At 41.6% G+C, this 25,679-nt stretch overlaps 1 protein-coding gene across 1 annotated transcript; it reads left to right on the top strand.

Annotated features, from left to right (window-relative positions):
• The first annotated feature begins 1,019 nt into the window (after positions 1 to 1,019).
• On the top strand, positions 1,020 to 24,060 carry LOC148480490 (3-galactosyl-N-acetylglucosaminide 4-alpha-L-fucosyltransferase FUT3-like). The gene is made up of 4 exons (XM_088454308.1): positions 1,020 to 1,523; positions 8,331 to 8,398; positions 11,140 to 11,253; positions 22,953 to 24,060. The coding sequence occupies exons 1-4, from the start codon at positions 1,020 to 1,022 to the stop codon at positions 24,058 to 24,060; spliced, it is 1,794 nt and encodes a 597-aa protein (XP_088310434.1).
• Positions 24,061 to 25,679: the final 1,619 nt, after the last annotated feature.

A 25,679-nucleotide genomic window follows, 5' to 3' on the forward strand; every position in this document is an offset into this window, starting at 1 on the left:
ATACTATGCGATGTGTACGATATATATTGTTCTGATCTGCATCAGAACGATATATAGTGTGTACCCAGCTTTAGCTTGCATAGTTTAAAGGTTTGTTTTTCTTTAAACAATTGTATTATTGAAGCATGTAGCAGCAAGATACATAAACATCAATTACATACACACTTATGAAGATAAGTACAATGTCTGAACAGAATAGATTATAGAACAAGGTTGTCACAATCGTGTCCAGAGATTGGTGTGTGTCACTAAGTCCTGAGAACAAGGCAGCATCACAAAGTATGGTATAATGCTAGAGAACATGTCATGCCTAGGGGGGAGGGTGACATCCACTGAGAAGCGATGGTAAGGGAGTGGGAATCACAGTTGCACCACAGCAAAAGGCTAATGAGTCAGTTAAATTGTGGGTGATGCCATTATAATGGCCCAGAAATGCCACTAACAGCACATTATCACTATTATTATCCTTTATTTATATGGCGCCACAAGTGTTCCGCAGCGCCTTACATAGTACATAGACAATTTGACAACTGACTTACAGTACAAAATAGGACAAGGACAGGGATAATATACATTGTTACATTAGTGAACATAACACCTGGATATGCAACAGCGTAAGCAACCAAGTGTCAGGTGCCCTGGTGGGGGGTAAGAAGTAAGTGAAAGTAGTGAACCTTGTTAAAATGGTTCTCTAACCTAAAATCCTGTACATTCTTTGTCATTCTCCGGTGTACATTCCTCAGAAATTTTTTAAAAAGATTGATGGCCTTTTATCCTCTCTACTGTGGGCCAACAAAAGAGTCAGGATCAAATTAGATACTTTAACTAGGCCTCGTGATTCTGGTGGCTTGGCATTACCCTTTATTAAATTTTATTATTTTGCTGCACAATTGACACATGTATGGGAATGGATTAATAACAAGACTGGTGATTCCTTGCCTTCCCTTGTCCTGGCTCACTATAAGACAGGCCTATCTCCATTGCGACTATTGCTGAGTGATAATATACATATAGTTAATATGCCCTTATTTAGGCAGGCCATCAATATCTGGAGACTGGTTTCACGTCTCCTACAAGCGGAGGGCATAGATCCAGATACTCCCCTTGCTCATGCTAATTGTCTCAGGGAGCTCTCTGCTCTGCAGGTCGGTGAGGCCTGGGGCCAGTGGGGTATAGTCTCTATTGGGCAGATATTTCAGGCAGAAACGTTGAAGTCCTTTCACCAGTTGCGCCTAGAGTTTGACGTCCCCAACCATTTCTTCCTTAGATACCTCCTGCTTAGACATGCCATCAATGCCCAGTTCTCTGAAGTTCCTTTATCTCTACAGGAGTCTCCCATTAAAACTTTATTGCAGTCTGCTGGTTCTGGCCGCTTAATATCTGGGATTTACTCTAACTTGTTGAGCAAGCATCATAAGTCTGAGTTATTATCTTTAAAACTGCAATGGGAAAATGATGTTGGAGTAATGGAGGAGGATGATTGGAGAGCAGCTCTTGCTAGCCCTCGTTTTGCTACTACGTCCGTTAGATACCAGCAGTTACAATACTTTATAATACACAGAGTATATATGACACCCGTCCGATTAATGAGAATAGGGGGCAGGACGGATTCAAAATGTCCTAAATGTAACTCATTTGAGGGGAACTGTTGGCACTTAATATGGTCATGTCCTCTGGTGAATTCCTTTTGGCAGGGGGTACTCCGGGTTATAATTTCTACGGGTATACCTCAAGATATTCTTACCCCTACAACATGCATTTTGGCTATGATTGATGCAGACACAATCGATAAACATGCCATGCGATACACTAATCTCTGTACGCTTGCCAAAGTATGTATAGCAAGGGAGTGGATGGCGACTTCAGGGCCAAACCTGGGAACATAGCTATCCTTGGTTGGGGCGGTTGCTGCACATGAAAAGTATGTTTATACTGCCAGAAATGCAGTGCAGAAATACTATGCTACCTGGGAAAGATGGCTCAATTCTCACATAGTTGTTCAAGGATGACTGTGCTTAACCTGTTCAGTGCTTAACTCCAGGGACTTACGTTACCATGGTACGTGAATGTTGTTGTGTGAAAAGGCATTGCCGTATATGTATATGTCAAGTTATATATCTGCTGTTTGCAAGTCAAGTGAAGGAAGGAATATCATTCATTTGCTATTTAAATGCTGTGAAGTGAGACCACACACATTTCCCTTTTTCTTTTTCTGATTTATGTATTTAGTAGTTTTTTATTGCATTATTTACAATGTTTTTACAATGTAAATTTATTATGCACTTAAAGAAAAAAACAATAAAAATGTATTGGATTAAAAAAAAAAAAGAAGTAATAGAAAGTAAAGTAAGGAGAAGCACAAGAGGGTAGAGGCTCTGCTTGTGAGAGCTTACATTCTAAAGGGGAGGGGCAGATAAACAGGTGTGACACAGGTGGGGTAAAGAGGGAGGAAGGAGCATGTTGCAGCTAGTTAGGATGGGAGCTGGAATGCTTTAGTGAAGTAGTGGGTCTTGAGAGCCTGTTTGAAGGATTGTAAAGAGGAGGAGAGTCTGATAGAGGCAAAATCTTGGAGGCGGGAGTGGGAGGAAGTAATCAGTTGGCATGAGAGGCGGCGTTCATTAGTTGAGCGAAGGGGGCAGACAGGAGAGTGGAGGGAGATGAGGTCAGAGATGTAAATGGGAGAGGAATGGGTGAGGGCTTTGTAAGCAAGTGTGAGAACCTTGAATTGGGTTTTAAAAGAGATGAATAGCATTAAATAGCTCCAGTTATACTCAAATCTTGACCATAATCACACATTTTTGCATTCAGCTCTGTTATTATTATTATTATTATCCTTTATTTATATGGCGCCACAAGGGTTCTGCAGCACCTTGCAAAGTACATAAACAAATAAGCAAACAAGAAAACAGCAACTTACAGTACAAACTAATGCAGGACAAAGACATTGTTTATAAACATTGCTGCTTTAGCAATCATAACACTCAAATAAGAAGCAGGGCGTAAGCAACCAAGTGTTAGGTGCCCCTGTGGGGAGTTAGAAATAGACAATAGTATGAGTAAGGGAAGGAGAAGCACATGAGGGAAGAGGGCCCTGCTCGTAAGAGCTTACATTCTAAAGCAGAGGGGCAGACGGGTGTGACACAGATGGAGTAGACAATGAGAAAGAGTATGGAGCAGCGGGTCAGGATGAGAGCTGGAAGACATTTATGAAGTAGCGGATCTTGAGAGTCTGTTTGATTTTGGAGAGTCTGATAGAGGGAGAGAGTTCCAGAGGTAGGGAGCAGCATGGGCAAAATCTTGGAGGCAGGAGTGGGAGGAAGTAATAAGTTGGCAGGAGAGGCGGCATTCATGGGTGGAGCGAAGTGGGCGGCAAGGAGTGTGAAGGGAAATGAGGTCTGAGATGTAAATGGGAGTGGGTTGGGTGAGGGCATTGTAAGTGAATGTAAGAACCTTGAATCTGATTTTGAATAGAAATGGGAACCAGTGTAGGGCTTGTAAGAGAGGAGTGGCAGATGTAGAAATATTGAAGAGGAAGATGAGCTGAGCAGAAGCATTGAGGACAGATTGGAGTGGAGCGAGGTCATAGGGAGGCCAAATAGAAGAAGGTTACAGTAGTCCACTCTGGAGATGACCAGATAATGTATGAGGATCTTTGTAGCATCTAGGCTGAGAAAGTGTCTGATCCTGGAAATATTTTTGAGATGGAGACTGCAGGACTGCAAGAGGTACTGAATGTGTGATTTTAAGGAGAGGAAGGAGTCCAGGATAACTCCAAGACAGCACACTTGGGGGCTAGAGGAGATAGTTGTGCATTAATAGATATTGAAATTGTGGGAAATTAGGTTATGCGAGAGGGTGGGAAGATGATCAGCTCAGACTTAGACATGTTAAGTTTAAGAAAGCGCTGGGACATCCAAGAAGAGATAGCAGAGAGACAGATACTAGTGAAGAGAGAGGGGGAAGTCAAGGGAGGAAAGGTAGATCTGAGTATCATCAGCGTAGAGATTATATTTTAGGCCAAAATAGCTGATAAGTTCACCTAAAGAAGATGTATATAGGGATAATAGGAGGGGTCCAAGAACAGAACCTTGGGGATCAACTGCCATTAGTGGAACTGGGGGGGAAGAGGAGTCATGAGAGGAGACAGAAAAGGAACAGTCAGAAAGGTAGGAGGACAGCCAGCAGAGGGCAGTATCACATAGAACAAGGGAGTGAAGAATTTGTAGGAGGAGAGCGTGGTCCACAGTGTTTAAAGCAGTATTTGGAGAGAGTTTTAGGATCAAGGGTAGTTTTTTTTAAGAATGGGGGAGACAATGGCATGATTGAATGCAGAAGGGACAATGTCTGATGAGAGGGAGAGATTGAGGAGGTGGGCAAGATGGGAACAGGTAGACTGAGAGAGGAGGCAGCGGGAGGGAATAGGGTCAAGGGGGGAGGTGGAAGGGTGGGAGGACCAGATGAGGGCCATGCTTTCCTTTCCAGATACAGGGGAGAAAGATATCACAGTTGGTAAGATGGATGGGGAGGAATGGTCTGTGAAAGGAGGGGGTAGAGTGCAGCGGGTGTGGTGGCATATGATGTCCTAACATATGGATTCAAATTTAGATGTAAAGAAGGTGTCAAAGTCAAGGGCAGAGAGTGTGGAGGTGAGGCAAGAAGGCAGAGGAGGGAGCTGAAAGTGGTGAAGAGACACCGAGGGTTTGAGTACTGGGAGGAGATGAGGTTCTTGAAATATGTCCGTTTAGAGAGGGAAAGGGCAGCACTGTAGGATGAGAGCATAAATTTGAAATGGAGGAAGTCTGCCTTAGAGCGTGATTTCCTCCACTGTCATATGTAGGAGTCTAGATCCCATCCAGCTTTATAAGATTGTTTTTCTACCTGTGGAATTAATTGCTAACAATAATGACTTACAGCCCTCTGGAACATCCCCAAGACTGCCCGCTCTGAGGCAAATGGGACATGGTTTATAAAGTTCCACATTTTGTCAATGCAAGTGCCAGAAATTTCTGCCCAATAGCATTCCTACAAGCAGTGATATATTTCAGCTTCCTATATGCCACAGTTAGGGCAGGTATGGCAAGAGGAACAGGGGCATATCTATAATGGGTGCAGGGTGTGCGGCCCCGCACCGCACACCCTGCACCCATAATATTACTTACCTCTCTGGAGTCCCACATCGGCGCGGGCGTCCGGCACTGTAAAATGACTGGAAAATGGCCGCGGTGGCCATTTTCCCGTCGTTTGCGCATGCACAGAACAGTGAAAATGCCTGCTGCAGCCATTTTCCCGGTGACCTGTGCATACACTATAGACTCTGGGCACACTCTAGTGCCCAGAGTCTATAACTCCGGCGCTGCCCGCACACAGCTCTGTACGCTGCAGACCACCAGGCGGAGAGGTGGGGGCCTATGTCAGAGACTGCACACGGGCCCCCTCCTCTCTAGAAATGCCCCTGAGGACAGGTGTTTTGAAAAAGTTTATTAAAAAGTTTTTTATCTGTGGTGTCAGACAAAAGATTGCAGATGGCGGCCAGCACCCGGGCTGGTACAGTAAGGGAAGAAATGTGAGGATTATTTCAACATGCCAGGTGAAATTACTGACTGATCTACAGCCCCATACACACTGGGCAATATGCTGTATGAGCAACATCGTCAGCGGCGGGACCCGGCAGTGGGTGCCGGCATCGTTAAGTGCATACAAACTTGCCGATGCCGGCAATGACGAATGGTGGCAGGGGGGGGGGCTGGACCATGCTGCTTTCGGCAGCATGACATCACTAACGATATACCCAGATTGGCCTGTATGTACAGATGACTGGCGATATTGTTAACGACCCGCAGGAGCGTGCATCGTTCATCGCATAGTGCATATACACTGGACGTTTTGAGCAATATATGGTTTAAAGATGTGGTTATCGTTCATATTGTTTAAAGGAATCGTCCAGTGTGTATGGGGCTTTTGACAGTGATTCCCAACCTCGGCCTTCAAGGCACACTAACAGTCCTAGTTTTAGTGATATCAATGCTTGAGCACAGATAGTTTTAACAAAATAACTGAGGTATTAATTAAGACACTTGTGCTCAACCTTGGCTATCCTTAACACCTGGACTTTTAGTGTGCCTTGATATCTCCTGATCATGCTGGTGGATCAAACATATGAGATCAGTGGAGACAAGTCAATTCCTCCCAAAAGCTGTTGGCATATATGTCAGTGCAATGCAGTCAATACCTCAAGTAGTGCAAGATTGCCGAGAGTTTAACCTCTTCTGGCCAATGTGGATTTTTGTAAAGTATGCAGTGGAGTTCGAGTAAAATTAGATTATTAGATTGACAAACTTTGACTCAAATGCTCTGGTCTCAAGAACTTAGAAAACATAGACCCATAGCAACATATCAAATGCCAGACTCAGAAGCATGTTAGAAAAATTAGTCTGGTGTGCACGGACGCCGTGAGGTGGGGGGGAGCAGGTACTACTTACCCAGGCCCCGGCCGGTTGGAGGGGCCCAGCGAGGGCCCAGGTCAGTTGCAGTGAGAGAGGGGAGACTGCTACTGCTCAGTGGCAGAAGTCTCTCTCCCCAGCCCAGCACACGCTGCTGTGTGCTGGGCTGCGGAGGGTCCAGGGAGGCTGCAGCCACTGATATCTCCATGCAAGTGTTACAGGGGGGCAATTCCTTCCCACCTGGAGCTGCCCCATGGTCAAGGAGGACAAATCCATCCCCCTTCCCAGAGCTGCGCATTGGACTTTAAAAAAAAGTGGGTGGGGGAGTGGCCACACCTCGATTTAGCCATACCCCTCCCTTTAGCCAGACCTGTCAGTAAAGCCCAGATGATGGTCTGTAAGCAACTGCAGAAGGATGGGTTGTTGTAACCTAGTTGCCATAATTCTAGCAAGGAGTTTAAAATCAGTGTTTAGTAGAGTGATGGAGAAGTAAAAGGCTAATTGTTGTGGGTCCATGTTTGTTTTAGGGATTAAGGAGTGGTGTAGGCTTCATAACATGGGCGCAATTGGGATATGTCTGTGAATTGTCTGAAACTGTTCCACCAGGGTAGGAGCAATTATGTGTTGTAGCAGTTTATAGTACTCACCGGTCATGCCTAGGGGCCTTATGACAAGATAGGGCAGATATGGTGTCAAGAAACTCTTACAGAGACTTGTCACCAGCAAGAACGTCCCACTGTGCCTGCGTCAATTTAGTAAGGTTCGCTTCAGCACACATGTGAACTAAATCACTAGGGGGCTGCTGATTCAGCAGCGGACGCAATTCCGATGTTGTACGCAGATCGGGCGATTGTCATTGCGCATGCGTGTAAGTCACAGTTGTTTCGCGTTTATGTACGCACATAGGAATCATTCGCAGAGTGAATGTAATGTGGTGAGCATTTTGGGGAGTGGTTAGGCGAACACAGGCATGCCTGACAGTTTAAATGCCATTCTGTGGGCATGCATAAATTAGCCATAGAGACCTCTCTGCGTGCGAGCAGAGCTGCAGTATTTGAGACAGCTCAGACCTGCCACAATGGCCGCATTGCCGTCCGATCTGAATCGATGTTACCGATGTTTATGCAGGTATGTGAAGTCGTACGCAGATGAGAAGACAGCAGTGGACGTCCCTGTGCCCGGGTAAGATTTTCAACTATTAGCATATTTTCACAGCTGTGTTCTGTGTGAAGTCACAGCTGCGATTGCATTAGGCCCTAAGTACACAGGAGTGGACCTGTAAAAGTCTGTGTAGTAAGCACGGAATTGGACTAAAATTTCTTTAGATTTAGTATGTAGGTGTTATGTAAAGGGGTCCCTGACACCTACTATAAAGATCTATTTCTTCCATTATCATGACAAGGATGCCCCATCTGTAATAGTTATGTTTGGTAAAGTCAATATCCTGTCTAGCCCTTAATGTAACTTTTATTTAACTGTGAACACTTAACTGAAACTTTTAACTTGAACTTCAGCCAAAGAAATGTTGCATGTGAGGGAAAAGTTGGTGAGCAGAAGGGACATGTGTGAGAAAGGCTGGTGAGCAGAGGGCATGTGAGGGAGAACTGCAGGGCAGGAACCATATAATGTTGGGTTTGCTAGGGAAAGGCTGCTATGCAGCTTTTCCATTCCTTGCCCCTCCCACCCTTCCCCTGTGAATGCTGGTGAGCAGGCAAAATGTTTGGGAAACACTGATGAGAAGGGGGTTATGTTGGTGGTCATGGGACATGTGACATGTGAGGGAAAAGCTGCTTTCTGGCGGTTTACCTTTAGTTAATCTGGTGGTTTCAAAACCACCAGAAAAATACCAAGCAGCTGTGACAGAACTGACGCTTATTAAATTTCCCCCAGATCTTTGGTGGCAACACAATATTAACTGTGAAATCTCCAATGGAAATGGATAACTCTGTCAGACATGGGTGAGCACTATGATTACCACAAGACGAAAACAAGAAAACACAATTGTTTAAATAAATGTGTCAGTGAAATGTATGCAGTAGTGGTTCCTAAACTTAGTGCTGCTGGCATCCCGGGGCGGATGCCACAGCCCCAAATTAATTACTTGACATCTTTGTAGGCTGGGCCCTATTCCCATAAAGAGGCAGTGCGCAGCCATTTACGCCGGCTGAATTGCTTAGTATGTGCCTGGCATCCCCTTTCCCTCCTGTACTTACCCTTATTCTACTCCTCCTTCTCCACAAAATGGCTTCCAAGTTCCTACATAAGGAGTCTCAGCAGACCTCAATGTACAGTGTCCGTAGACGCTGCCTTGGATCACCACTGCGACCATCGGTCGTGATGGTTGCTGCTATGGTCAGGCTGCGTAAGCTGAAGCTTACACAGCCTGGCCATCGGAACCGGACAGCCAAGTCCAGAAAGTCTGCGTCCGATGAAGCAGACCTTGGGTTCGGCACGCCTCAAAATGGCGGTGACACACCCACTTTTTGCAGAACGGTCCTTGTGTCCGTCTCCTGCTCCGCCCCCCCAAACTCTGCAGTGATCATGTATGTGCAGATCCCCAACAATCTGAGATGTATGCAAACCTTCGGTTTTGCGTAAATCGCTGAATGAGGCCCCATGTGCGGCCACACTATACGATGTGCCTGGCATCATCCCATCTGATGTGTAGCACGGCAGAAGGGACGATGTGATGAGCAACGTGTGTAAACGACGGATCAGGCGCACACACTTTATGAGTACAATATATGGTTCTGACCTGCGTCGGTATGATATATTGGACGATAGATCGTATAGTGTGTAACCAGCTTAAGTCTCGACCATCTCTCTTAGGGCTCTATTTATTAACATTATTTTGACTAAAATAATGTGAAAAAAGGGTGTTTTCACACCCTTTTCACATTTTTTTAGTATCACCTATAGTTTTTACAGGGCAATTGGAGTAGAATTCATAAAATTCTACTCCAACCCCTAAGTATCACTTATTTTTAGTAAAGTAGATCGCATTTCACATAACTGTAATGGGAAATGTGATCCGACCAGAGTTACTAAAATAAAATGTGAAAAAATATCGGGGAAAGCCCTGTGATAATAACGCCACCTGGAGGTGGAGCTATCCAGGGTCTCCCCCGGTTACCGGCCTCCTGCCCTGCTCTAACGGGGAGGGCAGAGCCAGGAGTCGGTCCCAGTAATCAGCTGTGTGGTCTAAACAGATCGCAAGCTGATTACTGTAAAAAAAAGAAAAAAAAAATTTACTTACCTGACTCCAGGGACCGGAGATCGGGCCTCCGGTGATGACTCCCCTCCGGTCAGCTGGTCTCCCATAGTGCACTGCTGCCCGGTCATCAGGTGATCGGGTGCCAGTGCAGTATGGGAGATCACCTGACCGGAGGAATGGAGAACATCACCGGAGGCCCCGAGCATGTAGGTAAGTGTAATTAAGGGAGAGGGGGGTCGCAGGGGGTCCGCGATCACGGGGGGCGGGGCTTAGCGCCGGTGGCGTGGCTTAACGCCGGGGGTAGCAGCGGCGACCGGTCGGCGCATGCGCGGGCACTTAGTCACGGTATTTTTGCCGAAAATATCGTGATAAGGCTCCAAAGGGGATTCACAGGGACAGAGCTTTATCGCAAGCTCTGTCCCTGCAAGGGATTTGTAGTAAATCCCTGTGATATTGCCTGAATTCAATGCGAATTCAGTCGTTAATATCACACTACAATCTGCATTCAGATTGTAGTAAATAGAGCCCTTATTGTTATAATAGAGAAGATTTATACTGTTAATCTGTCTTCATTGCTGTTGCCGCAATAAATAATATTTGTTGTGTTGTTTTGCTCTGCTCTGTGTTTATGTAGTGCAGGGATGGGGAACCTCAGGCCCGGGTGCCGTATAAGGCTCCCGGAATCATTTGGTCTGGCCAGCTGAGCTTTTTCTGCTAGCCTCATCTAGAATGGCACCCTGCAGCCAGCATCTATGCAGCAGTGTCGCCTTGAGCGTCATTAGGATGCTTCAGACAGTCGTACCACTGCTCTTACAGCTCTGGGCATTGATGTAATCACCGGCGATTGTGGCCCCGTCCCCATGTGAGATCACACAGAGGGGGCTTGGCCTGCACTAGGCCCACGAATAATGTTATATATATCAAAATGGCCCTTGGCAGAAAAAAGGTTCCCCACCCCTGATGTAGTGAATGTTTTTTTTTCCATTTGTTATTGGTTATTATATTTTGATTTACTGTACACTCAGGAGGACCCACACCAGATATAACGCACCAGATATAACGCACCACATATAGCACTCTTATTAATGCCACCAGTCTCTTTCTCTGACTTCTCATTTTTTGTAACACTGATTTCAGAACATTACCCCATATCTAAAAGCACAGAACACTTTCCTTTTTAGAACAGTGCTAACTCATAGTCACATTTATGACATTAACACATCTCTAGAAAAAGATACCAGATGCATTATAGACCATTAAAGAAATACACTAAAACAACATGAAGCATGGGTGGGATGGTTGTGACTTTACGTGACATTTATGCAATTTCAGAGCGTTGTTGTGTCACTTTTAAGGCTTTGATGAGTGGAGTGCTAATCCTTTCCTGCAATTATACTATACATAAAACCAGGTTCTCACAAAACACCGCAAGTCATTAGTCTCTTATTGTATGAAGAACACTACACTTGTAATGAAGTGGCTCAGAAGAAGGGACTACATAGAATCCAACTTAGAGGACGCTTCTTATGTGAGGATCACTGATCGCCGCTCTTTGTCTACCTTCTTCCATACTGTGCTTAAAATGTTCTTACATAAAACGTAAGTACTTGCAGTTCATTTCTATTTGTAAAGCAGAAGACATGCAATAACTGGGGAATAATGGTTACAGGCAAGCATAATATTTCTGTCGAGACTTAGGGGGTCTATTTAATATCGGCAGAGCCTATGATGGTACTAGGTGATAGCGGCGTGTGATGGAGGTTAATTCACACGGTAGATAACTTAACCAGGGATTGGTTTATTAACAGATAGAAAGCAGGTGCAGAATGACACAGGGTTAAACAGTGTGCAGCAGGTATAGGATACAATAAATGTTAAAATACAGGTTTAGAATAATTGTCGTGTTGCGCGGAAAAAGCTGCTCAGTTAAATTCTAGTGTCATAAATCAATGTTAAAAACGAGCGCTTGAACATGTACTGTGTATAGAAATAAATAAATAAATAAACCACGATTTACTTAAATTAATAAATAAATTCTCCTATACACACTCGTTGTTTATAGCTCTTTTTTGTGACAGAGTGGTATGGAGTAGAATGTCTCAAAGGTAATCCGGTGAATACGGGAACATGGGTGTTTGTAGAATAGCACACTGCCCCTACTCTTACCCTATAGTTGCCGTCCCTCCGGTATTCCTTTAGCTGTGCGGCGCGCGGTGTCTCCTCCGTCACTTTCGGCTTTGGCGTGCTGTGCCTCCTTGCACGGCGGTTAGCAGCGTCTTGCTTCTGGTGAAGTGGGGAGATTAAACGAGCAGCCTGCAAACTGTGCCGTCTCCAACGCGTTTCGTACCTCACATACTTTGTCAAGGATGACGTTCGCTTCCCTGGGGGGCCCTTTTATTCCTCCTCCATGGTTTCCTTTTCTTTTTTCTTTCATAAAACTTTATTGATTAAAACGACACTTTGTGTCTTTTCTAAGTTAAATGGTCTCAGTAATCGTGGTTGCTATTGGTGTGAATAAAATGTAACTAAAATGTTCCAGAGGAATGATATATTAAAAATAGATACTTTATTCTAAAAAATATATATACTTCCCTATAAAAAAACATTCAATTCAATATCTATATTTAAGCCCTGCGGTTTTAGGGTTTTTAATACGAAAATCCACTTGCTTTCATGTTTTTTTAACTCTTTCACTATGTCACCTCCCCTCCAATTGATCTCAACTTTTTCTATTCCAAAGAATTTTAGTCCTGATGGATCTTTACCATGTACATCTGTGAAATGTTGAGAGACACTATGTGTGCTAAGTCCTTTTCTAATATTATTTATATGTTCTGCTATGCGGGTTTTTATTTTTCTCTTAGTTTGACCTATATAGTTTAACCCACATGGGCATATCAGAAGGTAGATTGCTCCTTCGGTGTTGCAGCTTATATGACTTGCAATGCGGAATTCCTGTCCATTCACAGTAAATGTCTCAATGACTGAAGTGGAGCGATCTTCTTTTTTTACATTTTTACAGCCTTTGCAGTCTAAACACCTGTGGAATCCCTTATTCAATATGGTGTTGCTTTCCTTTTCCAACGGAATAAAGCTTGATGTCAATTTTTGTTTCAGATTCTCTGCTCTCCGGTATATAATCCTCGGTTTTTGGGGAGGATGGTTTTAAGATCTTCATCTAACTCCAACAAATGCCAATGCCTACATAACATCTTCTCAATGTGTTTGTTGTTGCCATTGTATTGTGTTAGAAATGCAAGTTCAAAATTGTTTGTGGTCTCATTCTTGTTTTTATATTTAATTAATTCTTCTCTTTCTATGGATTCAATTTTCTGTAAACTCTTCTTAAGTACTTCTGGTTCGTACCCTTTTTCCGAAAATTGCCCTGTTAGCTCCTCACTTTGTTTTTTGAAAACTTGTGCATCAGTGCAGTTCCGTTTTAATCTTCCGTACTGTCCACCAGGAATGTTATTGAGCCATCTTTGGTGGTGATTACTACTTGCTGCCAGAATTGTATTATAGTCTACCTTCTTACGATGAGTGCATGTTTTAATCACTCCATCTTCCACATATATGACCAAGTCGAGATATACTACCATGGTATTGCTGATCTCTGTGGTGAATTCTAAATTCATGTTGTTGTTGTTAATATATCTGATAAATGCATTCAATTGGTCGTCCGGTCCATCCCATATGAACAGAAGATCGTCTATGTACCGGTGCCAGCATTTTATGAATCCTGCAAATGGGTTGTTGTTCCAAATGGTTTCATCTTCCCATTTTGCGACTACCAGATTCGCATAACTTGGTGCAAAACGGGTTCCCATCGCAGTCCCGTTCACCTGCAGGAAAAAGTCTCCCTTATACCAAAAATAATTATGCTTTAGTATGTAGTCAATACTAGCCATAATAAAGTTCACTTGGCTATTTGGGATTTCTGTGGTGGTAGACAGATAAAATCGTACATTTTCACAGCCGACATCATGTTGGATACAGGTGTACAAAGATTTTATGTCACTGGTACAGAGTTTGTATGTACTCTTCCATTCAAAGTCATTTAAAATTTGTATTACTTGTACAGTGTCTCGTACATAGCTTCTTTGTTTTGATACCAGTGGTTGCAGATACTGGTCAATGTAGTGCGACAAGTTAGATGTAATTGAAGATATTCCCGAAACTATGGGTCTGCCCGGCGGATTCTGAATGTCTTTGTGTATTTTTGGTAACTCATAGAAGACAGGGATTCTTGGATTTCTGATGTAAATGTAATCGTATTCTTTCTTTGATAGAATATCTTTCTCTAGTCCTTCATCTAGATGCTCCATCAATTCTATTTGAAAGTCTCCTGTGGGGTCTTTATTCAATTTCCTGTAGGTTTTTTGATCCTTCAGTAATTTTTCTACCTCACTTTCATACTTTGCTTTGTCCATAATGACCACTCCTCCACCCTTATCCGCTGGTTTAACCACAACGGTATTGTCATTCTGTAAATCTTTTAGTGCTCTCTTTTCATTTATTGTTAGGTTATATCTTAATTTTTGTTTATCTGGAATTAGATTGATTTCTTGCTCCAAAGCTTTTTGAAAAGTCTGAATATGCGCACTCTTACTTTGATGTGGATAGAAGGTGGATGGAGGCTTCAATGATGTGTGCATGTACATGCTTTCTTCTGCTTCCTTTTTGTTTAAGATATCTGTATCTTTAAAGAATTTTTTAAGACACAATTTACGTACAAATTTGTGCAGATATATATACAAATCAAACTTGTTGATTGTGGAGTGCGGTGCAAACTTTAATCCTTTCTTCAAAAGGCTATAGTGATCGTCCGTTAATTGTTTTCCACTCAAATTGAAGACTCCTTCCCTTCTATCAATAAGCTTATTCACATCCTTTAATTTCCTTTTTCTCCTACCTCCTCGGTTTCCCCTTTGTTTGTTCCTGATGAAGTTTTTTTCTTCTTGATAACCGGTGTTCTTGGGCGTAATGGTACCGGTGGTTTCTCCGTCCCCCACATGAATTCTAAAAAATCACTGTCTTCTTCACTATCTTCCTCAAAGAGTCTATTATTATTGGTTTGTCCTGGTTTTCTTCCTACAACTTCACTGTATGTTTCTTTTCTTTTTTCTGAACCTGATGCTCCTTCCAAACTACCCATCAGTTTGAGTGTTAAATCTCTTTCGTTTTGTTTTGCTGTTCTTATTCCTGAGTCAAATGAGCTTCTTATTAGTTTATTAGAATCCTCCTTAGTGGGATTTCTGAAATATTTTTCATTATATTTTAGATACCTTCTGGGTTCTAAGGAATATGGTGGAGGATTAGGTAGTAGTGGTTTCTTGGTGATAGATTTCCAGTTTAAATTCCTGTTTCTGTTTTTTACGTGTCTTTTTTGCATATTTTCCTTATACTGAAATCTGATAGGTTTCTCGTTATTTACTTTTGGGGCCATACCTCGTCTTTCATTACTCTTTTCTTTTAATTTCTGATTTTCTTCTATGTCTCTATGAAATTTCTTTTGTTTCTGGCTGATAATACTATCTTCTAAGGTGTCTATTTTGCTGTTAGTCATGGACATCAAGTTTTTATAATCTTCCATATTTTTTAGTGGTTCAAATGCCTTCTCAATTTCTTTAATTGATGCATTTAGTTCCTTTAAAGATTCCTTTCTATCCTCTATAATTAGTTTAATCAGTTCTTTTGAGCAATGGTCTAAAATAGTATTCCAATTATTATAGAAATTTTTATTTGTTGGGAGAAAAGTGGGGTTCTTTTGGATTCTCAGACCCCTCGGTATTAAATCATATTCCAGATATTTTCCTAGAGTGGTTATCTCCCACCATTGTTTAGTTTCTTACTGCTAAATTTTTCATCTGGAATATCTGCCTCTATGATTGGGGTGTCTCTACTAAAAATATAATTCAAATCATTCCTTCTGGATCTGTTTGTCAGTAGTGTAGGTGTCATACCGCAGCACACTGACACAAAAGGTTAAAATACAGGTTTAGAATAATTGTCGTGTTGTGCGGAAAAAGCTGCTCAGTTAAATTCTAGTGTCATAAATCAATGTTAAAAACAAGCGCTTGAACATGTACTGTGTATAGAAATAAATAAATAAATAAACCACGATTTACTTAAATTAATAAATAAATTTCTCCTATACACACTCGTTGTTTATAGCTCTTTTTTGTGACAGAGTGGTATGGAGTAGAATGTCTCAAAGGTAATCCGGTGAATACGGGAAGATGGGTGTTTGTAGAATAGCACACTGCCCCTACTCTTACCCTATAGTTGCCGTCCCTCCGGTATTCCTTTAGCTGTGCGGCGCGCTGTGTCTCCTCCGTCACTTTCGGCTTTGGCGTGCTGTGCCTCCTTGCACGGCGGTTAGCAGCGTCTTGCTTCTGGTGAAGTGGGGAGATTAAACGAGCAGCCTGCAAACTGTGCCGTCTCCAACGCGTTTCGTACCTCACATACTTTGTCAAGGATGACGTTCGCTTCCCTGGGGGGCCCTTCTATTCCTCCTCCATGGTTTCCTTTTCTTTTTTCTTTCATAAAACTTTATTGATTAAAACAACACTTTGTGTCTTTTCTAAGTTAAATGGTCTCAGTAATCGTGGTTGCTATTGGTGTCAATAAAATGTAACTAAAATGTTCCAGAGGAATGATATATTAAAAATAGATACTTTATTCTAAAAAATATATATACTTCCCTATAAAAAAACATTCAATTCAATATCTATATTTAAGCCCTGCGGTTTTAGGGTTTTTAATACGAAAATCCACTTGCTTTCATGTTTTTTTAACTCTTTCACTATGTCACCTCCCCTCCAATTGATCTCAACTTTTTCTATTCCAAAGAATTTTAGTCCTGATGGATCTTTACCATGTACATCTGTGAAATGTTGAGAGACACTATAGGTGCATACACACTAGACGATATGCTCCCTGAGCGATATCGTCTAGTGTGTCCCCGGCAGGCTGTGCTCAATGTCGTTCATGACATTGAGCACAGCCGCTGAACAATATCATTAGCGATATCGTTCAGCGCCGGGCTCTCTCACCCATTCCCTGACATGCAGCAACCTGACGAGGTCGTCAGGTTGGCCTGCATGTCAGCCCGATGAACGAGGATGACGAACGACCCGCGGGAACGCGCGTCGTCGTCATCGTTCATCTTTTTTGTGTTAAAAATGGACGATAAAGTGGACGACTGAACGATAACGATATCGTTATCGTTCAGTCGTCCACTTTAATCGCCCAGTGTGTACGCACCATATGTGTGCTAAGTCCTTTTCTAATATTATTTATATGTTCTGCTATGCGGGATTTTATTTTTCTCTTAGTTTGACCTATATAGTTTAACCCACATGGGCATATCAGAAGGTAGATTGCTCCTTCGGTGTTGCAGCTTATATGACTTGCAATGCGGAATTCCTGTCCATTCACAGTAAATGTCTCAATGACTGAAGTGGAGCGATCTTCTTTTTTTAAATTTTTACAGCCTTTGCAGTCTAAACACCTGTGGAATCCCTTATTCAATATGGTGTTGCTTTCCTTTTCCAACGGAATAAAGCTTGATGTCAATTTTTGTTTCAGATTCTCTGCTCTCCGGTATATAATCCTCGGTTTTTTGGGGAGGATGGTTTTAAGATCTTCATCTAACTCCAACAAAATATTTCAGAAATCCCACTAAGGAGGATTCTAATAAACTAATAAGAAGCTCATTTGACTCAGGAATAAGAACAGCAAAACAAAACGAAAGAGATTTAACACTCAAACTGATGGGTAGTTTGGAAGGAGCATCAGGTTCAGAAAAAAGAAAAGAAACATACAGTGAAGTTGTAGGAAGAAAACCAGGACAAACCAATAATAATAGACTCTTTGAGGAAGATAGTGAAGAAGACAGTGATTTTTTAGAATTCATGTGGGGGACGGAGAAACCACCGGAACCATTACGCCCAAGAACACCGGTTATCAAGAAGAAAAAAACTTCATCAGGAACAAACAAAGGGGAAACCGAGGAGGTAGGAGAAAAAGGAAATTAAAGGATGTGAATAAGCTTATTGATAGAAGGGAAGGAGTCTTCAATTTGAGTGGAAAACAATTAACGGACGATCACTATAGCCTTTTGAAGAAAGGATTAAAGTTTGCACCGCACTCCACAATCAACAAGTTTGATTTGTATATATATCTGCACAAATTTGTACGTAAATTGTGTCTTAAAAAATTCTTTAAAGATACAGATATCTTAAACAAAAAGGAAGCAGAAGAAAGCATGTACATGCACACATCATTGAAGCCTCCATCCACCTTCTATCCACATCAAAGTAAGAGTGCGCATATTCAGACTTTTCAAAAAGCTTTGGAGCAAGAAATCAATCTAATTCCAGATAAACAAAAATTAAGATATAACCTAACAATAAATGAAAAGAGAGCACTAAAAGATTTACAGAATGACAATACCGTTGTGGTTAAACCAGCGGATAAGGGTGGAGGAGTGGTCATTATGGACAAAGCAAAGTATGAAAGTGAGGTAGAAAAATTACTGAAGGATCAAAAAACCTACAGGAAATTGAATAAAGACCCCACAGGAGACTTTCAAATAGAATTGATGGAGCATCTAGATGAAGGACTAGAGAAAGATATTCTATCAAAGAAAGAATACGATTACATTTACATCAGAAATCCAAGAATCCCTGTCTTCTATGAGTTACCAAAAATACACAAAGACATTCAGAATCCGCCGGGCAGACCCATAGTTTCGGGAATATCTTCAATTACATCTAATTTGTCGCACTACATTGACCAGTATCTGCAACCACTGGTATCAAAACAAAGAAGCTATGTACGAGACACTGTACAAGTAATACAAATTTTAAAAGACTTTGAATGGAAGAGTACATACAAACTCTGTACCAGTGACATAAAATCTTTGTACACCTGTATCCAACATGATGTCGGCTGTGAAAATGTATGATTTTATCTGTCTACCACCACAGAAATCCCAAATAGCCAAGTGAACTTTATTATGGCTAGTATTGACTACATACTAAAGCATAATTATTTTTGGTATAAGGGAGACTTTTTCCTGCAGGTGAACGGGACTGTGATGGGAACCCGTTTTGCACCAAGTTATGCGAATCTGGTAGTCGCAAAATGGGAAGATGAAACCATTTGGAACAACAACCCATTTGCAGGATTCATAAAATGCTGGCACCGGTACATAGACGATCTTCTGTTCATATGGGATGGACCGGACGACCAATTGAATGCATTTATCAGATATATTAACAACAACAACATGAATTTAGAATTCACCACAGAGATCAGCAATACCATGGTAGTATATCTCGACTTGGTCATATATGTGGAAGATGGAGTGATTAAAACATGCACTCATCGTAAGAAGGTAGACTATAATACAATTCTGGCAGCAAGTAGTAATCACCACCAAAGATGGCTCAATAACATTCCTGGTGGACAGTACAGAAGATTAAAACGGAACTGCACTGATGCACAAGTTTTCAAAAAACAAAGTGAGGAGCTAACAGGGCAATTTTCGGAAAAAGGGTACGAACCAGAAGTACTTAAGAAGAGTTTACAGAAAATTGAATCCATAGAAAGAGAAGAATTAATTAAATATAAAAACAAGAATGAGACCACAAACAATTTTGAACTCGCATTTCTAACACAATACAATGGCAACAACAAACACATTGAGAAGATGTTATGTAGGCATTGGCATTTGTTGGAGTTAGATGAAGATCTTAAAACCATCCTCCCCAAAAAACCGAGGATTATATACCGGAGAGCAGAGAATCTGAAACAAAAATTGACATCAAGCTTTATTCCGTTGGAAAAGGAAAGCAACACCATATTGAATAAGGGATTCCACAGGTGTTTAGACTGCAAAGGCTGTAAAAATGTAAAAAAAGAAGATCGCTCCACTTCAGTCATTGAGACATTTACTGTGAATGGACAGGAATTCCGCATTGCAAGTCATATAAGCTGCAACACCGAAGGAGCAATCTACCTTCTGATATGCCCATGTGGGTTAAACTATATAGGTCAAACTAAGAGAAAAATAAAAACCCGCATAGCAGAACATATAAATAATATTAGAAAAGGACTTAGCACACATAGTGTCTCTCAACATTTCACAGATGTACATGGTAAAGATCCATCAGGACTAAAATTCTTTGGAATAGAAAAAGTTGAGATCAATTGGAGGGGAGGTGACATAGTGAAAGAGTTAAAAAAACATGAAAGCAAGTGGATTTTCGTATTAAAAACCCTAAAACCGCAGGGCTTAAATATAGATATTGAATTGAATGTTTTTTTATAGGGAAGTATATATATTTTTTAGAATAAAGTATCTATTTTTAATATATCATTCCTCTGGAACATTTTAGTTACATTTTATTCACACCAATAGCAACCACGATTACTGAGACCATTTAACTTAGAAAAGACACAAAGTGTCGTTTTAATCAATAAAGTTTTATGAAAGAAAAAAGAAAAGGAAACCATGGAGGAGGAATAGAAGGGCCCCCCAGGGAAGTGAACGTCATCCTTGACAAAGTATGTGAGGTACGAAACGCGTTGGAGACGGCACAGTTTGCAGGCTGCTCGTTTAATCTCCCCACTTCACCAGAAGCAAGACGCTGCTGAACGCCGTGCAAGGAGGCACAGCACGCCAAAGCCGAAAGTGACGGAGGAGACACCGCGCGCCGCACAGCTAAAGGAATACCGGAGGGACGGCAACTATAGGGTAAGAGTAGGGGCAGTGTGCTATTCTACAAACACCCATGTTCCCGTATTCACCGGATTACCTTTGAGACATTCTACTCCATACCACTCTGTCACAAAAAAGAGCTATAAACAACGAGTGTGTATAGGAGAATTTATTTATTAATTTAAGTAAATCGTGGTTTATTTATTTATTTATTTCTATACACAGTACATGTTCAAGCGCTCGTTTTTAACATTGATAGGATACAATAACTCTCTCTCTATATATATATATATATATATATATATTCAAGATGAAAAATGGAAAGGCACTCAGAGACGCAAATAAGTTCAAGCGGCTACCATGATGAAATCAACGTTTCGGAGAGAACCTCCTTTATCAAGACTGTATCAGTCTTGATAAAGGAGGTTCTCTCCGAAACGTTGATTTCATCATTGTAGCCGCTTGAACTTATTTGCGTCTCTGAGTGCCTTTCCATTTTTCATCTTGAATATACAATTTTTTGGGTTGTGGCACCGGAGCTACTCTAATGGAATGTTATATATGAGTGCCGGTCTAAACGTTGTCTTTATATATATATATATAATTATATATATATATATATATACACACATACAATAAAGATGAATGGCGGCACGCACGGGTCTTGTAATGTAAGAATCACGCTGACAACTTTGATAATCTTGTTTGACGTTTCAGTCTAAGGGGTCTATTTACTAAGCAGTGTTAGGAGACAGAGTGAAAAGTGATAAGGTGCCAGCCAATCAGCTCCCAACTGTCATTTTTCAAACACAGCCTGTAAGATGGCAGTTAGGAGCTGATTTGCTGGCACCTTATCGCTTTTCACTCTGTCTCCTAACACTTAGTAAATAGACCCCTAAATGACTTTTATCAAGAACACAGGTGTAGTTACAAGCATACATACCTACTCTATATAGCAGTATGTCCATAGTGATAGGTGCTGCCTCCGTAATGTTGGCCACTGGGTGCCACGAGTGTGACGTCATCTGCATGCGCCCAGGTGCCATGTCGAACAAGATAGAATAAGTTGTCAGCGTGATTCTTACATTACAAGACCCGTGAGTGGCGCCATTCACCTTTATTGTACATGTGCAGTTTCTTAGGGAACCTCTTGGAGGGCACCAGGGCAATTATCTATTGCTAAAATGCAGAGTGCCAGCTAAACATTACATTATATATATAAATATATATATATATAGAATGCAAGGCTACTGTTTATTGCGCTACACCAAACGTATCTGTGTAAATGTCCTTTTTGTTATAATCTTCAAAATACACTTCCCGTATCACAGGTTGCTGCCAATATTCTCCTGAGAGACTGTTGCTGTATCGTCTCAAGTGGTAGCAAATTTCTAAAAAAGAGTGAGAAAGGGCGCTCTCTGGTGTAATATTTTAGACTATAGAAATATCGAAGATAAATATTATGTGTACCCTCATCAGATATTTAAAAGGCACATCAGGGGGGTCTTTTTATGGAGCCAACGTGTTGTTCCCTCTCGGTATAAATTCTGGTTCTAGTGGGTAACTTTATCAGGGTACGCCTGGAAATTCTATGGATCCACTTGGTCCCCACTCGATTGGTCACTGTGTACTCAATAATGGTACATGCAGGTATATGAAAGGAGTTTTTTAATGCAGCACAAAACAAACAGAAATCAAGCTTCTTACATTCAAGTAGGTAGGTCTCTGAAGAGACAGTTAGCATGTGACAACCGCACAGCACCTCAACGCGTTTCGCCACTTAAACCCAGTTCACTGGGTTGGACTTCGTCAAGAGGGCGGTCATACTGTTGTGCCACATGATAACAACACATACATATATTTTTCTGAGAGCCAACTCACCTAGGAGGTACCCCAGAAACCTCCAAATAGCACTACAGGAACCAGCACACCCTCCCAATGCTGGTCCCAACTAGGGATGTGCAGGCTCGGATAGGTTCGAGTTTGCACATTGAGTTCGGATTTTTCCCTCCAAAAAAACAGAACTCAGAAAGAGGCAAAACGTCATCTTACATGGACGAACATCATCATTCCTGGACAAAAGTCCAGGAATGATGATGTTCGTCCATGTAAGATGACGTTTTGCCTCTTTCTGAGTTCCGTTTTTTTGGAGGGAAAAATCCGAACTCAAAGTGCAAACTCGAACCTATCCGAGCCTGCACATCCCTAGTCCCAACACACCCTCTCAATGCTACCCTCTGTCTGTTTCTAAGAGTCCAACTGAGTGTTGGTGCCCTCCCTTGTGTTCTTTCCATTGGCAAGATAGGGAAGTTTACGTGACAGGTGAATAGACATCTGTTTGGTCTGCTTGAAACTGGCAGCCTTGTAACATTAGACACGGGTATGGTGTAGGACTGTTACAGTCATTGGGTCACCCAGTAGCTCTGATGAGCAGCGAAACCATGGTAAGTACAGAAGTTACTAGCATTACTAGCATTATAATTTCCAGATATCTCTGCCTTGAGGTAATAGTTTTATACAACATTTCATTGTACATCAATTAATGATGCGCACAATATTTTTCTTTCAGGTTAAATAAAATGTTGAAACCGTTCCATTGTCACAATCTGATCTTCATCATCCCCGTTATCTTTATTGTGATCTTGTTTTCTTGGACCTGGGGAAGATTAGGTCAGTCAGTGGATGCTGAATGTACAGACAGAGAGATAATTTACAAAACAGCAGATGAATCCCTAAAGACTTCCACAAGCTTGAAGCACAGTGAGGAGAAAGACCTCCTTGTCCTTGTATGGGTCTGGCCTTTTGGGGAACCTTTCCCATTAAACACTTGCCAGAGTGTTTATGGTATCCCTGGGTGCAAATTAACAGCAAACAGGAGTTTGTACAACATTGCTGATGCTGTGGTCATGCATCATGTGGACATCATGTATGACAAAAAATCTTTGCCCCAACAACCAAGGCCGCATTATCAACGTTGGGTATGGTTCAACATGGAACCTCCTTTGATTATTAAAAATCTGCATTTCCTGGATAACTTATTCAACATGACTATGACTTTCCGCCAGGACTCTGATGTCTACAGACCCTATGGTAGAACTGAAGCCTTGAGAGAACCTCAGAGCATCATCATCCCAGCCAAGTCTAAATTGGTCTCATGGGTGGTTAGTAAGTGGTATCCGGGTGTCCGGCGCAATGTCTACTATGAGGAGCTGAAGAAATACATTCCAATTGATGTCTACGGGAAGAAGCACATGAAGTTGTCCTGGGATGACTTCTATCAAACCATCTCCCAGTACAAATTTTACCTGGCCTTTGAAAATTCCATCTATAAGGATTATATTACTGAGAAACTGTGGTCGAATGCCTATGACTCTTGGGCTGTTCCCATTGTATTAGGGACATCTCGTAAAAACTATGAGCGTTTTATGCCTGGAGATGCTTTCATTCATGTAGATGACTTCCCAAGCGCAAAAGACCTCGCTTCTTATGTTCTAGAGTTGGATAAGGATGATAAAAGATACCAGAAGTACTTTAACTGGAGATCCCAATACCGTGTGACAAGAGAAACTGGATGGGATAACCACTACTGCAAAGCTTGCCGGGTACTGCGCCAGGCTCCATATTACCAAATCATCCCTAGTGTGGAAAAGTGGTTTTTAGAGGACATATCAGTATGAATGACAGCAGGTAAAAGAATTGTCAGGCATTTGAGATGTTGATAATACTGGTATTTTGTATACTCTTTTCCTGTTGAGTTAGGAGGTTGAGATGTGTATGTATGAATGATTGCAAAATTGTGCTGCAAACCATCTAATATTTCCCAAATGTTTATATTCCATTATCCCTGCCTTTACGCACTCTTAATTAGGAAAATAAAAAAAGTTGATAACATAAAACCTTAAGATGGCCACACTGACTGTGATACTGTAGCTTCTATAAGGAAATTTCCCAGATATACAGTATATTAGTATATTTTGCCCCAAAACTATGGCAATGTCCAGTAATAATCTGATCAGAACTGTCCAGATCATTATTGGGCATGTTGGTAAAAATCAGTCAGATTGCCCGCAGGTGTTTGCAATCATCCACCCACCACACTAACCAGGCCTCAGTGAAGCCAGAAGAGATCCGGTTGACTGACTAACCCACCAAACGGACAGATGGAGTAAAATCTGACAGATATATGTTGGGATGACACTGAACGCAGATTATATTGCTCAGCCCTTGGTCCAAGTATCCAGATTCACTTGTATTTGGCTGGCAGAACTAGAGGTGTTACCAAATACACATTATTGTGTTAAAATCCCCTTCTGCAATGGCTCAGTGTATTTGATATCCTTTAATAAAAAAAATAAGACCTGATTTCTATGTAATGAGCAAAGTTCACCATCTTTTCTCCAAATCTGTGTTTCAGTAGTTAACTGTAAATAGATAATTATGGGGTTTGTTTAGAAAAACTAAGCAACAGCGCACCCTATGGGTCTTTTATATTGTAAAAACTGTCCACAAAGATGGAGATATACATCCAGACTTAAGTCTCGAGCATTAAGTTTGCTTTTGTGGAGCTCATCGCCTTGAAAGCCTGAGCAGGATAATGTACTCACTGTAGTGCTAGGAAGAGGTTACTCAACTATCCAAAAATATAAAGAGTGCATTTAGGATCACTTGTTACAACAAGCTGTTGGCTTAGTGTTGCCCTTCATCAGGTAAAGGTAGAGTCACATTTCTAATAATTATGTTACATATTGGAGGTAATTTATTTAAATGGGTGTGGTATGACCAAACTTGCCTACTCTCCCAGAACGGCCAGGAGGCTCCTGAAAATCGTGTGGTGCTCCTGTCGCCCAGAAGAGTGGCCAAGTCTCATGGCAAGCCGCCGGATTAACCCCTAACCCTCCACTTGGTGTCTAACCCTAATATACCACCTCCCCCGCAGCCTTTCTTAGCAGGTCAACATTTCACATGTCCTCAGTTCCAATACTGACATTGTGTACATTCTGAGGATGTCGACACGTGACCTGTCGACAGGTTTAACCATGTCGACATTGTGGTGTTCACATGGTTGCTGTCAACCTTCTGACCGGAAACCATTTAAATGACATGTGGCAGCCAATTCACTGGGAAAGCTACACAGTCAACACATTTTATTATGAGACAAAGTTTATTAGCATATCCTAGGGAAACTCCCAGTTAATCAGCACTGCTTAGTGTTCCTTACACCTCATTATAGATATTAATAGAGAAGTTCTGGTAGTAATGGGCCTTAGCATCCGCAGGTGTAATTGTGTATACATTT

Source organism: Taudactylus pleione, unplaced genomic scaffold, assembly GCF_031769625.1.
Source record: "Taudactylus pleione unplaced genomic scaffold, aTauple2 ptg000612l, whole genome shotgun sequence".
Lineage (NCBI taxonomy): Eukaryota > Metazoa > Chordata > Amphibia > Anura > Myobatrachidae > Taudactylus > Taudactylus pleione.

Bases quoted from the DNA above. Each gene is read 5' to 3' on its own strand.
- LOC148480490 (XM_088454308.1), top strand. From the start codon at position 1,020: ATGCCCTTATTTAGGCAGGCCATCAATATCTGGAGACTGGTTTCACGT. The intron at 8,399-11,139 runs GTGAGCACTATG...GAAGTGGCTCAG, and splicing joins GATAACTCTGTCAGACATGG to AAGAAGGGACTACATAGAAT. The intron at 11,254-22,952 runs GTAAGTACTTGC...TTTTTCTTTCAG, and splicing joins AAAATGTTCTTACATAAAAC to GTTAAATAAAATGTTGAAAC.